The sequence below is a fragment of the Meles meles genome, chromosome 2, assembly GCF_922984935.1.
Source record: "Meles meles chromosome 2, mMelMel3.1 paternal haplotype, whole genome shotgun sequence".
Lineage (NCBI taxonomy): Eukaryota > Metazoa > Chordata > Mammalia > Carnivora > Mustelidae > Meles > Meles meles.
Window position 1 is genome coordinate 23128578 of NC_060067.1, and position 13274 is coordinate 23141851.

At 39.9% G+C, this 13274-nt stretch overlaps 2 protein-coding genes across 2 annotated transcripts in view; one reads left to right on the forward strand and one right to left on the reverse strand.

The window, feature by feature from the left end:
* IGFBP7 (insulin like growth factor binding protein 7) overlaps positions 1-2792 on the forward strand; it is a 73262-nt gene extending 70470 nt beyond the window's left edge. Inside the window, exons 3-5 of the mRNA XM_045988549.1 lie at positions 248-364; positions 1418-1544; positions 2538-2792. Of these exons, the coding sequence (XP_045844505.1) occupies positions 248-364; positions 1418-1528 (228 nt within the window). The 3' untranslated portion in view covers positions 1529-1544; positions 2538-2792. The remainder of the gene's footprint in view (positions 1-247; positions 365-1417; positions 1545-2537) is intronic.
* The window catches only part of POLR2B (RNA polymerase II subunit B), a 43962-nt gene continuing 33389 nt past the window's right edge, over positions 2702-13274 (reverse strand). Inside the window, exons 17-25 of the mRNA XM_045988524.1 lie at positions 11523-11619; positions 10384-10478; positions 8726-8976; positions 8555-8644; positions 8003-8110; positions 6550-6663; positions 6016-6176; positions 3436-3631; positions 2702-2949 (exon numbers count right to left, since the gene is read on the reverse strand). Coding sequence (XP_045844480.1) covers positions 2860-2949; positions 3436-3631; positions 6016-6176; positions 6550-6663; positions 8003-8110; positions 8555-8644; positions 8726-8976; positions 10384-10478; positions 11523-11619 — 1202 coding nt within the window. The 3' untranslated portion in view covers positions 2702-2859. The remainder of the gene's footprint in view (positions 2950-3435; positions 3632-6015; positions 6177-6549; positions 6664-8002; positions 8111-8554; positions 8645-8725; positions 8977-10383; positions 10479-11522; positions 11620-13274) is intronic.

Genomic DNA, 13274 nt, shown 5'->3' on the forward strand with positions numbered 1-13274 from the left:
TGTGACGGTGTGTAGTCCCCACGCATGCGGAAATATACATTAGTTTAAAATATATAGACTTCAGAGGGAAACCGACAGGAGGAAATCAAAGATCTGTATTTAAGTATTCAGGAAAGAATAATATGGAAATTGCTGGGTTCAATCCAGTTAGAAAGTCTGACATATGCCCTGTACAGTTCCAACAACGTGGCTACTTCCAAGTTGATAATTCAGTGCAGAAGACTCAAGACTGTTTCCTTTTTTGTAGGTAAAAAGGGGTAACCACGGAGTTCAAAGGACAGAACTCTTGCCTGGTGACCGGGACAACCTGGCCATTCAGACTCGGGGTGGCCCGGAAAAGCATGAAGTCACTGGCTGGGTGCTGGTGAGTACTGCGAACTGGCAAGGACGTCGTTCTTAGGATTAGACACAGCAAACCTGGCAAAGGTGATGTGCCTTGCCAGCCACACCTCTTTGGGACAGGCCTCCCAGAAAACTTGCTGCTCTTTTCGGGGTAACTTAACAAAGAGCTAAGATTGGTTGACTGTTTTAGAACCAACCAACCAACCAATACATGGGAACTAATTCTTTAAGAATTCAAAGCAGGTGGGGGGAGGGGGGTCGGGAGAGGGTGGTGGGGTTATGGACACTGAGGAGGGTATGTGCTATGGTGAGTGCTGTGAAGTGTGTAAACCTGGCGATTCACAGACCTGTACCCCTGGGGATAAAAACACATTATATGTTTATAAAAAAATTTAAAAATTAAAAAATTCAAAGCAGGGGCACCTGTGTGGCTCAGTGGGCTAAGTGTCTGCCTTTGGCTCAGGTCATGATCCTGGAGTCCTAGGATTGAGCCCCACATCCAGCTCCTTGCTCAGCAGGGAGCTTGCTTCTCCCTCTCCCTCTGGCTCCCCCTGCTTGTGCTCTGTCAAATAAAATTTCAAAATTTTTTTTTTTTTAAATTCAAGCAGAGGCGCAGGGCTGACACAGTCAGTAGCGCGTTTGACTCTTGATCTCAGAGTGGTAAGTCCAAGCGCCATGTTGGGCCTAGAGCTTACTTCCCAAAAAAAAAAAATTCCAAGCAAAATCCCTACACGGAACTAAATGGCCTGAGCATTAATTTATTTATTTTTATTTGGACTTTGATACTCCTACATTGTATTTACAACTCTATCAACGTCTTCCTCGAACTGGTATGTGCACCTGTTCACAGTTCTTGAGCCTCACAGTGTGACGAGAAGCTGTCCGTGCTGTGTCCTCAGTGTGAATCCTCCGCAGAACACACAGGGCAGCTCTCTGTCCTGCAGCATGGTGCTCGCGCTATTTCTGACAGTATCTTTGCTGTGAAGCCCCTATTCATCCTAAGAAATAATGACCTCACTGAAGCCACAGGGAAAAGAGAGGTGCCACAGAGGAACTAAAGATCCTTTTCCCACAGGTATCTCCTCTCAGTAAGGATGATGCTGGAGAGTATGAATGCCACGCATCCAATTCCCAAGGAGAGGCTTCAGCATCGGCAAAAATTACAGTGTTTGATGCCATATATTAAATGCCAGTGAAAAAAGGTAGGTAATAAATCTCACAACCATTTAAGGACTAGTGCTTTTGTTTAAGAACGAACAGAGCCAGGGATGAAAGCATCCGACATCGCTCTTACTGACATTATCAAAATGGAGAACGCAGGGCTCTAAAAGCACATCGGGGTGGCTAATGGAATGCTACAATTAGGACGTCACTGCTTTCACTTCATCTCACATCTCAAACTTGAATGGAATGGCTTATATCTTCCATAATTTTCTATCCACATGGCAGTCTTCCCTGGTGTTGCAACTATTATATTAAATTTCCATTTTAAAGTAAGTGTGAGCAATTCTGGTCCTTCACTTTGAGCTTTATAAGAAAAAGCCAGAAGGGAGAGTATCCTGGCAGGAACCCAAACTCTCTGTTTTACCATCAAAAGCTTCCTCTCAAGCACCCATCCCAGGAGCATCAGAGTAATGCTACTTTACGTTTCTGTACTTCGCTTAAACTCATGTCTGAACTGGCTTCTTGTGAACCAAAAATAAGAAAATTTACTATGAGCATCTGCGGACCCATCCCCCTGTGCAGATCTCGGGCCTGCGGTATGGCAGGAGGAAGTACCAAGTAAACGGGCTTGGTCAGGCTCTCCTCGGCCGGGCTGTGCGAAGCCAGGTGCCAAGACGGCAGAGCTCAGCGTGACGTCATGTTTGCATCTCAGCTCTGCCCCTAATTATCCTCCGCTTGGAATGCTGAGTGAAAGCTTCATGACCGAGGAAAGTTCTCAGCCTCTCTGCATCTCAACTAGCTCGTCTGTGAAACGCGCTCTTCTACTTCTGTAACGAGGTCCATGTCTTTCTTACGCATAAAAATCCCAGAGCTCACACGTTCCAGAGAGCATCCCACGCTCTCATTTGTACAGCTCTTCACATCCCCTTCACATTTTGTTTATTTGGAAACAGTAAAAAGTACCTGAAAATTAGAAAGTCAGCCACATCCGTATCTGTAACTAACTTTCATCTTTTTCTCTTTTTAACTAGGTGAAGGTGCTGACCTGTAAACCTGCAGAAATGTATCCGTCTGCCTCACTAGTAGTAGTCCCGGATTACGGCAGCCCTGTTCTTGCCTAGTAACAGTTTCTCTTCCTCCGATCCACTAACGCTTACATTCACTGGTTTCACATAGAGGAAATCCACAATAAAGATAACATCAAGACTCCTACAAAAATTTATTGTCTATTTACAGAAGAGCATGCATGTAATTGAAATCAGTAAAATGCTTTCTCTCACAATGCAGTACACTGGTTTTTTTTAAATTGAAGAAACAAATATTTACAAGTATCTTGAGACTCTCTTGAGAGAGCTAAACACTCATCATTCGAGGGGCGATACTCATAGACATGAGTTCCTGAAAGAGCAGTTTGCACGCGTAAGGCATTCGCACCAAGGAAATCTGCGGGGGAGAGAAAAAGGTCAGTAGCAAAACTGTATTTGAAGTGATCCTACTTCCCTCGCCCAGAAAACGGTATAAGGTCTTGGTACTGAGCTGGTAGCGCTCATCTGCTACCGGGGCTTGTGGTGGTTCTTTCTCCCGAGAGGCTTTGGGATTTCAGCCTTCCTGCCAGACATAATTTATATTCACCCTTCTCAAAAGATTTCTTTTAAACTCCTTAATTTAAAATGTTTAAAATTCCTTATACATATCCTTATTTCCAAAGGATGACCAGGAAAAAAAAAAACTTTTTTTACCGCACTAAAACTGGTTTTTACGAAAATTAATTTTTCATCATTTAAAACTAGTTAATCAAACCTAGTTAATCAAACTAGTCAAGACTAGTTAATCAAACCAGTCTGTCCCACCACACTGACCCTGCCTGGATGATTAGACCAACATGGTTAGGACCTAAACAAGTATCAGCTGCCAGCAAGGTCTACACACCTGTGTTTTATTGCGGCAACCCCGGCATTCGTACGTATGGGTCCTCGTGTTAGCAATCGCCATTATTCCGCAAAGATTGCAAACATGAACCTGATACGGATCTGATGCCTCAAACAATCTTTCCCTTAAAAACTGCGCTGCTCCATGGGCAATCTGACAATCTCGTTCCATTTCTCCAAAACGCAGGCCACCATCCCTGTTAAGGAACAAAGACCAGATTATTTTGTACTTGTAGAGCAGCTTCTCCACGAATGAGTCTCCCAGATAGTCAAGCCTGAAATGATAAATGTTCACTGGCAAAAGTAACTGAAAGAACATGTGAATGGTAACAGTTTCCCCAGTAAGGAAGTGAAAAGAAATGCACTGTTTAAATGGCCAAAAAGTGGATGGCAGTGGCTTCCTAAACGGTCTCACATACAAATACATAAAACCAATGATTTCACCAAAAAAAGAGAAATCATCGGTCAACTCTGGAGGACACCAGACAACTAACCGTTTTTGAAAACTGGTAAAGAATCAAACATTTATCCTGCCTATATGAACTATGTCATGAGGTAACCAGTTGAGGAAACAAAGTTTCTCTCTATGGAAGTATTCCAGCTATTAAGAGAAGAAATAAAATTAGAATCTCAATCAATTTGCAGTCCCTATTTAATTAAGGGCTTCACATAATGATCACACATAGCTACTAAAATTGTAAGACACAACCAGATACTGGAAATATGTAACACTGAAGTATTCCTGCAAAAGAATGCAATCTTTCCATTTCATCAAAGCCCAAGATCTAATGAGCTGTTTACAAGAAAAATAGGAATGTACAGCCCAGGAATGCAATCAGCAAAATCCAGAGTGTGAGAAACCCTCCAGGGCAAACAATCCAGTTTCTTCAACAAATAAACTACAAGGAAATCAAATCAAAGGGCAAGCCATAGTTAAAAAAAAATAAGACAAAACCCTTCAGCTGCAAAACACAGATGTATTTGTATCCTGACTGAAATCAACCAACCTATTTAAAAATTATCCAATCAGGATAAGCTGTGGTGAGTGCTGCAAAGTGTGTAAACCTGGCGATTCACAGACTTGTACCCCTGGGGCTAATAATACATTGTATGTTCATTTAAAATAAATTATCCAATCAGGAAAATTTTAACATCAGATACTTAATAATATCAAGGTTACAGGTGACCCCTGAAAAATGTGTAAGGGGCGCTGATAAATACAAATGATTCACTGAGATGCTTTCAGATTCTACATCACAGCTAACCTTTAAGAAACTACAACTGGTCTTGGCACAGCATCAAAAAATAATACCCAGTCACCTATAAAGGCTACTAAAATATTCCTCCCTTTTCCAACCACATATCTATGTGAGGTAGGATTTTTCCTCATATACTTAAATATAAAAAATACTGCAATGGAATGAATACAGAAGCAGATACAAGAATCCTGCTGTATTCTAGTAAACCAGCTCACTAAAGAGATTTGCAGGGGCACCTGGATGGTTCAGTTGGTTAAGCGTCTGCCTTTGGCTTAGGTCATGACCTCGGGGTCCTGGTCAGGCACCTTGCTCAGTAGGCAGTCTGTCTTTTAAGGGCATAGGATATGATAAGCACTGACTGTTATGTGATGAATTACTGAACTCTACATCCGAAATTAATGATGTACTGTGTATTGCATAACTGAATTTAAATTAAAAAAATTTTTTAAAGATTTGCAAAAAGTAAATGAATGTCACTCATCATTAAATTTGGTAAATATATTTTCCATTAAAAATGTTATTTATGTTAATGTGTAATGGGTTTGTTTCTTAAGATTTGTTTGGGGGAGAGAGGGAGAGCACGCACACAAAATGGGCAGTGCAGAGGGAGAGAGAATCCTCAAGCAGACTCTGAACTGAGCACAGAGCCTAATGCAGGACTCAATCCCAGGACCCTCAGATCATGACCTGAACTAAAAATCAAGAGTCAGATGCTCAACCAACTAAGCCACACAGATGCCCCCTTATTATTTCCTAATAAATTGATATTTTAAGTCTTCATTTTAATTAGTTACTATTTTAAGTCTTTAACATGATTAACATCAACGGATACAACTCTAACAAAAGCTCTGAGAGGTCCTGGAATCAAGAAATTTGAGAACCACTCTTTCATAAATAAATGCTGAAATATATTTATAAAAGAAACTGATGTCTAGGCTTTGCTTAAAAATAATCAGGAGTTGGGGTGCCTGGGTGGCTTAGCTGTCTGTGCCTTTGGCTCGGGTCATGATGCTGGAGTCCCAGGATTGAGTCCCGCATCAGGCTCCCTGCTTAGCAGGGGGTCTGCTTCTCCCACTGACCGACCAACCTCATTCTTTCTCTCTCTCTCTTTAATAAATAAAATCTTTAAAAAAAAAAAAAAAATCAGGAGTTGGTAGGAGTGGGGAGATAAATGTAGTAAGGTTGGCCACTGATAATTACTGATGGGGAGTGACAGGCCCACGGGGGGTTTCATTACACCATTATCTCTATTTTTGTATGTGTTTAACATTTTACACTTAAAAAGGCTAATTAATAATAACGATGGTATGCAGCTCTCTTACCGAGATCTACCCTCCATGGGCTGTCTATTAAGGATCTGAATAGGTCCCCTGGCACGAGAATGAATCTTATCATCCACCATATGCTTCAAACGCTGGTAATATGTGGGACCAATAAAAATCTGTGATGTGATTTTTCGACCAGTGAACCCATTGTACAGGACCTGAAACAGATTTTGAAGTACAGACTTAAAAATATTAAATATACCTGCACAGATTATATGATTTCATTTGTATGAAAACAAAGCAGACAAAACATAAAATCAAGAGACTGTTTACCTTGGGGTTGGGGTGGGAGTAGTAAATGGAAGGAGACATGAGGGGGCATCTAGGCCCAAAAGCATTCTGGTAATTTTTGAGATCTGGGCGCCACTCACACAGGTGTGTTCACTTTGTGTGAAATAAATTCATCAAGCCATACATACATGATTTGTGCACATATTTAAAGCATGCATATTTCAATATGAGAACTGATTTTTTTAAGATTGAAACTACATACATACAGAAACAGAGCTACTAATGTAAGAGCAAACATACCTCATTTCCTCTAAGATGGTAGCCATAATCAGATAATAGATTAGAAATCTTCTGCACGTTAACAGCATCATTAAATGGAGTGGCATCACCAATTTCGCCCTTGTTGGCTGATACCTTTTTTAAAAAAAGTAGTCTTTAAAAGCTGAATCCTTCTGTCGCCCTTTATAAGTCTTTATCAATAAAAATATATTCAATTTTTAAAAACCCTTCTATATAGGGAAGATTTTGAACTTCAACATCTGTTACAGAAAGATGTAATATTTAAATTTCATTTTATTTGTATCTTAAATATTTATGACAAACTAATCTGAAAAAATTAAAACTCAATTACAAACCTTCAAAAAGGAAGCAATCCATGAGAACTGATACAAAAAGAATGAAACTCCCAACTATTTCCCATGGCTCAAAGAAAACATTTTAATGCCGTAAAGCCAAGTCACCCATGTGTTAGGCTATAGCCATTCTATATGTTCATTCTCTATGAACAAGATACTTAAAAACAGCAAACCCCCAATGAACGATACATGAATATAGCTAATAATATAGCTATACAATTATTAAGTTCACAGTGAACTAGCCACCAATGAATTAACTCCTCATCTACAGAAAAGAGCCAGTCAAAAGGATAACCATATATGTATGCACAGACTGGATGTAGTAAATTTTACAAAAATTCTGATTTAGCCAAAACTTCACAGATTTTTGCTGGGGGGGGGGGGGGGAACCACAATTAAAACCAACTTAAAAGCAGGAAAATAAGTATACTGCTTTTTTCCAACAAAGAACTCAAATATGAGAAGTCACCTATCATCATTTTGGAAGAAACTGGTCTGGAACATTATATATATATATATATATATATATATATATATATAATGTTCCAGACCAGTTTCTGGTCTGGATACCAATTGTACTGGATACCAATTATAAAAAAAATATATTTATATATTTATATATATATATATATATATATATATTTTTGGGGGGGACACACTTTTTTTTAAGATTTTATTTATTTGACAGAGATCACAAGTAGGCAGAGAGGCAGGCAGAGAGAGAGAGAGGGAACTTAAAAGCAGGAAAATAAGTATACTGCTTTTTTCCAACAAAGAACTCAAATATGAGAAGTCACCTATCATCATTCTGGAAGAAACTGGTCTGGAACATTATATATATATATATATATATATATATATATATATATATATATATAAATAAATATATGGGGACACACATTTTTTTTTAAGATTTTATTTATTTATTTGACAGAGATCACAAGTAGGCAGAGAGGCAGGCAGAGAGAGAGAGAGGGAAGCAGGCTCGCTGCTGAGCAGAGACCGATGCAGGACTCGATTCCAGGACCCTGAGATCATGACCTGAGCTGAAGGCAGCGGCTTAACCCACTGAGCCACCCAGGCGCCCGGGACACATATTTTTAAAGAAAATCTCTTACCTTCCCTTGAAGACATTCAATCAAGTGACCAATAGTCATACGAGAGGGAATGGCATGGGGATTTATGATGATATCAGGGGTGATACCCTCACAGGTGAAAGGCATATCCTAGAAGGAAATTTTTATTTATTTATTAAAGATTTTATTTATTTATTTGACAAAGATCACAAGTAGACAGAGAGGCAGGCAGAGAGAGAGGGAAGCAGTCTCCCCGCTGAGCAGAGACCCCGAGGCGGGGCTTGATTCCAGGACCCTGTGATTATGACCTGAGCCAAAGGCAGAGGCAGAGGCTTAACCCACTGAGCCACCCAGCCGCCCAGAAGGAAATTTTTAAAAGGAGACAACTCTCAACTGCAAAACTGGAACTGATTCCCTCCACCCTGAAGTTTTCTATGTCCTCAGTTCTGTTCAACATGCTTGTTTCATATTTTTATTCAACACTAAAAAGTCAAGCCTCTATCATCTTTGCAGTTTTAAGTTAAAGCAGATTTTGATTCAATAAAATGTTAAGCAGAACTTTGGGTTCGGGTCAGAGAATTACAAGATACCTACCTCTTGTCTGTACTGAATACCACAAGTACCCTTTTGACCATGTCGACTGGCAAATTTGTCTCCAATCTGTGGAATTCTAACAGAGCGGACCTGAATTCATATAAAAATAGGTTAACTTAAGCCAAACTGGTTTACTTTTTATAAACAAAAATATGAAAAAGCTATACTCACCCTTATCTTACAAAATTTATATCCTTCCTGGTTGAGAGTTACCATAACTTGATCCACAATGCCTGTCTCACTGGTTCTCAGGAATGTGCTACAATCTCTCTTGGTGTAGCGTCTATTAGTGCCCTCCAATTCATCTTCATTTTCAGGCAAGGTGACTGTTTTGCCTATAATCACATCATCTCCTGATACACGGACTCCAGGAGCTATCAAACCATCATCGTCCAGCTTGTCATAAATGGCATGCCTCATACCTAGGAGGAACAGACAGGGAATTTTCCGAAATGGTACTACTATATAAAGTACTTAAAATGTCACATAATCCGGGCCATCTGGATGGTTCAGTCGGTTAAGCACTGGCCTTCAGCCGGGGTCAGATCGAGCCCTGCATCAGGCTCCCAAGCTCAGTGGGGAGTCTGCCTCTCCCACGCCCTTCACACCACCCCCCAACTTGTGCGTACACATGCTCTCAAAAAAAAGTCACATAATCCCTCCAAAGATTAAAACCAAATACATATCAGTTCCAAGTCAAGAGATAAATTCATAGGAAACTTTAACACCATGAACCATGTGTAGTAATACAATGCTCTCAATTCTAAATACTACAAACTATTCTGAATTCTAAAAAAAAAAAACCCACTAGACTGAGCACTGGAAAATCAGATTATTTATATGCTATGTGATTTTGGATACAGGTGTTGCCATCTTCTGATCTTTTACAAGAAAAAGAATATGCCCTTGGAGGGCCTGGATGGCATAGTTAGTTAAACATCTGACTCTTGGTGGGGCGCCTGGGTGGCTCAGTGGTTTAAACATCTGACTCTTGGTTTCACCTCAGTTGTGATCTCAGGGTCATGAGATGAAGCCCTGAGTCCTGCTCTGTGGGGAGTCTGCTTGGGTTTCTTTCTCCCTCTTCTATCCCTCCCTCCTGCCCTCACTCCCTCTCAGTGAAATAAATAAATAAATCTTAAAAAGAAAAAAAAAAAAAAAAAAACAGTATGCCCTCTACACATATCCTCTCACAGAAATTTTGAATTTCATCTTATGTAATCTTAACTGCACTGGACATCAATTCACTACTCTACACAGAACCACTCACAGAAAATGGAATAGAAATACGACTTAAAAACAAAACACATTTTACTTCACACGATACCATCAGAAGTCCAAACTGTAGCAGATACAGTTTCCCTGGGACATCCCATTCATCCCACTGCATACAGTTTTTAAGTGTCTGTGAAAATCGTAACTAGATAGTAAGTTTGAGTTTTCTAGAAGAAACAAAAGTGCCAGGTATGACCTTTGTTTACCTGTTAAGTGTATACAAATATTGTGGCTAGACAAATATGGTCAGACTACAATGTGGAGAGGGAGGGAGTTCCCACGCAAACACATAAACTGAGGTAGAGTTCAGAGTACACGTAAAAAGGGTTGCAGTGTAACCCATGAAATTACATGACTTCTGTGATCTCCTCTTCAATGCAGGATCTACCAGGGTGGACCTTAACAAGCCAACTCCTATCTGCGAAGACATTATCTTATACATGAACTCTGCATAACATGAAAACACATTCCCATGTGATGGGGGGCAGGGAGAGGTAGTAATTAGGAAAACCATGCTATGTTGACTTTAAATTCCATAATTTAAATGTATCACTTACCCTGGCATGTTTCACGAGTTGGCTTCTCAAAAACTTCTTCTTGATCAAATCCTTTTTTAGATTCCTGTTCTTTGTATGATCGATAGAAGACAGACCTAAAAACACATGGTTGTAAAGGTTAACTTATATTTTACTTTTATGAAAGAGCTTAGAACATACCGACAATTTTCATTTTATTGATATTTGGGATTTAAACCATGAATCTAGGACAAGAGTTTACTGTATTAAGAGTCAAAGTTAAGTCTTAAATGCTGTTACATGGGCCACACATATAAGCATTTGACCTGTAATCTTAACACTGCTAGATTATATGAGAAGAGCAAAGACCTGAGGTTACTAACTGCAATCTCCTACCTAAAATAAGAACCCCTTCCATAATACTGCTCAGAGATGGTCACTCAGGATCTGCTCCAATATTTCCAGTGAGAAGTTTATGGTATTAAGCTATCATGCCCCCCCTCTTGGTCCTAGTGCTATCCTAACACTATTAAAAAAAAAAAAAAAATCTTCTAAATTTCCATTTTTTTAAAAAAAATTTCCAGTTTTTAACCAATCTTCACATGCTATGTATTTGAGATTGTCAATAAAACTGAGCATAATAAAAAAAGTTTGAAAAAAAACCCCACTGTAATTGTAACAGTTATTTATGGATCCTAAGATTAATAGGATTATTTTTAGACATTTCCATATTATCTAAATGCAAACATGTATTTGCTTAGCAAAAAAGAGTGGGGCGTGAGGACCTCAAAATAGTAGCATCTGAAAATCCTGAGGCACAAGACCTGTGTCCTCAGTCATTCACGACCATCAACCAGGCCTCCTGTTTTCTGGAGTCAGGCACTGATTTCACCACACTAAACTCTATACGGATATCTACAGAACAGTATGTGCCTGCCAGATATCCATAAAGTATCATGAATGGAGGCAAGAGTAAATACCTTAACAGAAAAATTTCTCTGTTGTCAGATCAAAACTTCCTCCAGCCTGACCTTCAAAACCACCAAAAAAGTTTGGATACATACAAGCCAAATCTATTTTTGAAGAGCTTTTTTTTTCTTTTCCTTTTCTTTTAAAGAACTGTTTTCATTATTACTGTTTGCACTGTATCTGTGTTTCGACAACTACTGTAAACAGCTGACCTGAAAAAGCCTCTGTCTACAGCTGAACGATTCATGATAACAGAGTCTTCTTGGTTATATCCCGTGTACGATGCAATGGCCACAATGGAGTTGATACCTGTAGTGCATATAAAAGCATACATTAAAGCCTCATCTGGGAAAAAATAAAATTGTTCCTTTCTTTTCTTTATTTTTGAGAAGTTAAAGATTCCTTAAGTTTTTTATTCCTGGTACCACTACCACCATTTACGAGCAATGTACCTAATATAATGAAAAGAAAAAGAAAAAGGCAAAGCTACGAGACATAAGACCCCAGGAATGTACATCTAGGGGCACCTGGGTGGCTCCATCAGTAGAGCGAGCGACTTGATTTCAGGGTCATGAGTTCAAGCCCCGTGTTGGGTGTAGAGATTACTTAAAATCTTAAAAAAAAAAAGAGAGGAACATACATCTAATTGACACTACCTTACTTTAAGCAATAGCTGCACATTTTGCAAACTGTGGCTGTGACAGTCCTGAACAAGAAAGGTTTCCTATCTAAGCTGCAGTAACTTTTCTGACCATGGATCATTATTCCTTCTGCGACAGATTTTTACAATTCCTTTAATGCATTTGGGATGACTCGCGAAGTAACCTGCAGTATTCCTGAAAACTCGCTCTCTCCCCTGCTAAGCACTGTAGCCCTGTTCTTCTGAGTTATTTCAGAACCGTCTGCTACCTTATCCACCACTTCCACCACCAGATCCATAACCACTACCCAGGGGCTACCAGAGCTTCTTCCACCAAAACAATTGCCCCCCTTTAGGGGTCCACAATTTGACTGCTGTTGTCCACTGTAAATTCCAAAATCATCATAGTTCCTACCACCACCATAGCTAACTCTTCCAAATTCCCCCCTTCAGGGACACCTGGCTGGCTCAGTCAGTTAAGCCTCTGCCTTTGGCTCAGGTCATGATCTCAGGGTCCTGCGATGAATTTCCACATCAGGTTCCCTGCTCAGTGGAGAGTCTGCTTCTCCCTCTCCCTCTGCTTCATGCTCTTTCTCTCTGTTAAATAAAATCTTAAAAAAAAAAATAAAGAAAAAAAACCTCCCCCTTCACTGTAACCACCATTTCCTCCACCACCACCACCATATCCACCTCCCTGGCGCCCATATCCTGGGCCCACCACAACCTCCTCTACTGCTGTAACCAAGACCACCACCATCGTCATCACCATCCTCTATAACCATCTCTGCTGCCACGCCACAGCCTCCTCGCCCGCTGAAGTTTCCTCCATCACCCATGAAGTAGCCCATCCACCTCTACGACCTCTTTGTGATCCAGCAGACTACATATCGTGCGGAGAAAATGCCTTTTCCACTTCACAATCATGCATGTTAATAGTGTGGCATTTCTAAACAATGATTATGTCAACTGTATCATGATCATCAAAAGTTACAAAAGTCCTCTCCTTTTTCATCTCTTCCTGTCTTCCATAACTTCCATGGTTTCAGTCTTGCCACTCCTTTTTTTTTGTTTAAATATTTAAGTAATATCTCCACCCAACAGAGGACTCAAACTCACAACCCTGGGATCAAGAGTTGCATGCTCCTCCAACTGAGCCAACCAGGTGCCCCAGAGTTTTGTTATTAACTTGAATTCCTTTCTAACACTTTAAAAATAAATATACAAAGCCTAGAAATCAAACTTTTCTTGAAAAGTCAGATCTGGCATCACTGGGCTCACTTACACACATCACAACCATAGCTGAAGCTGAATAGAGCTAACCCCA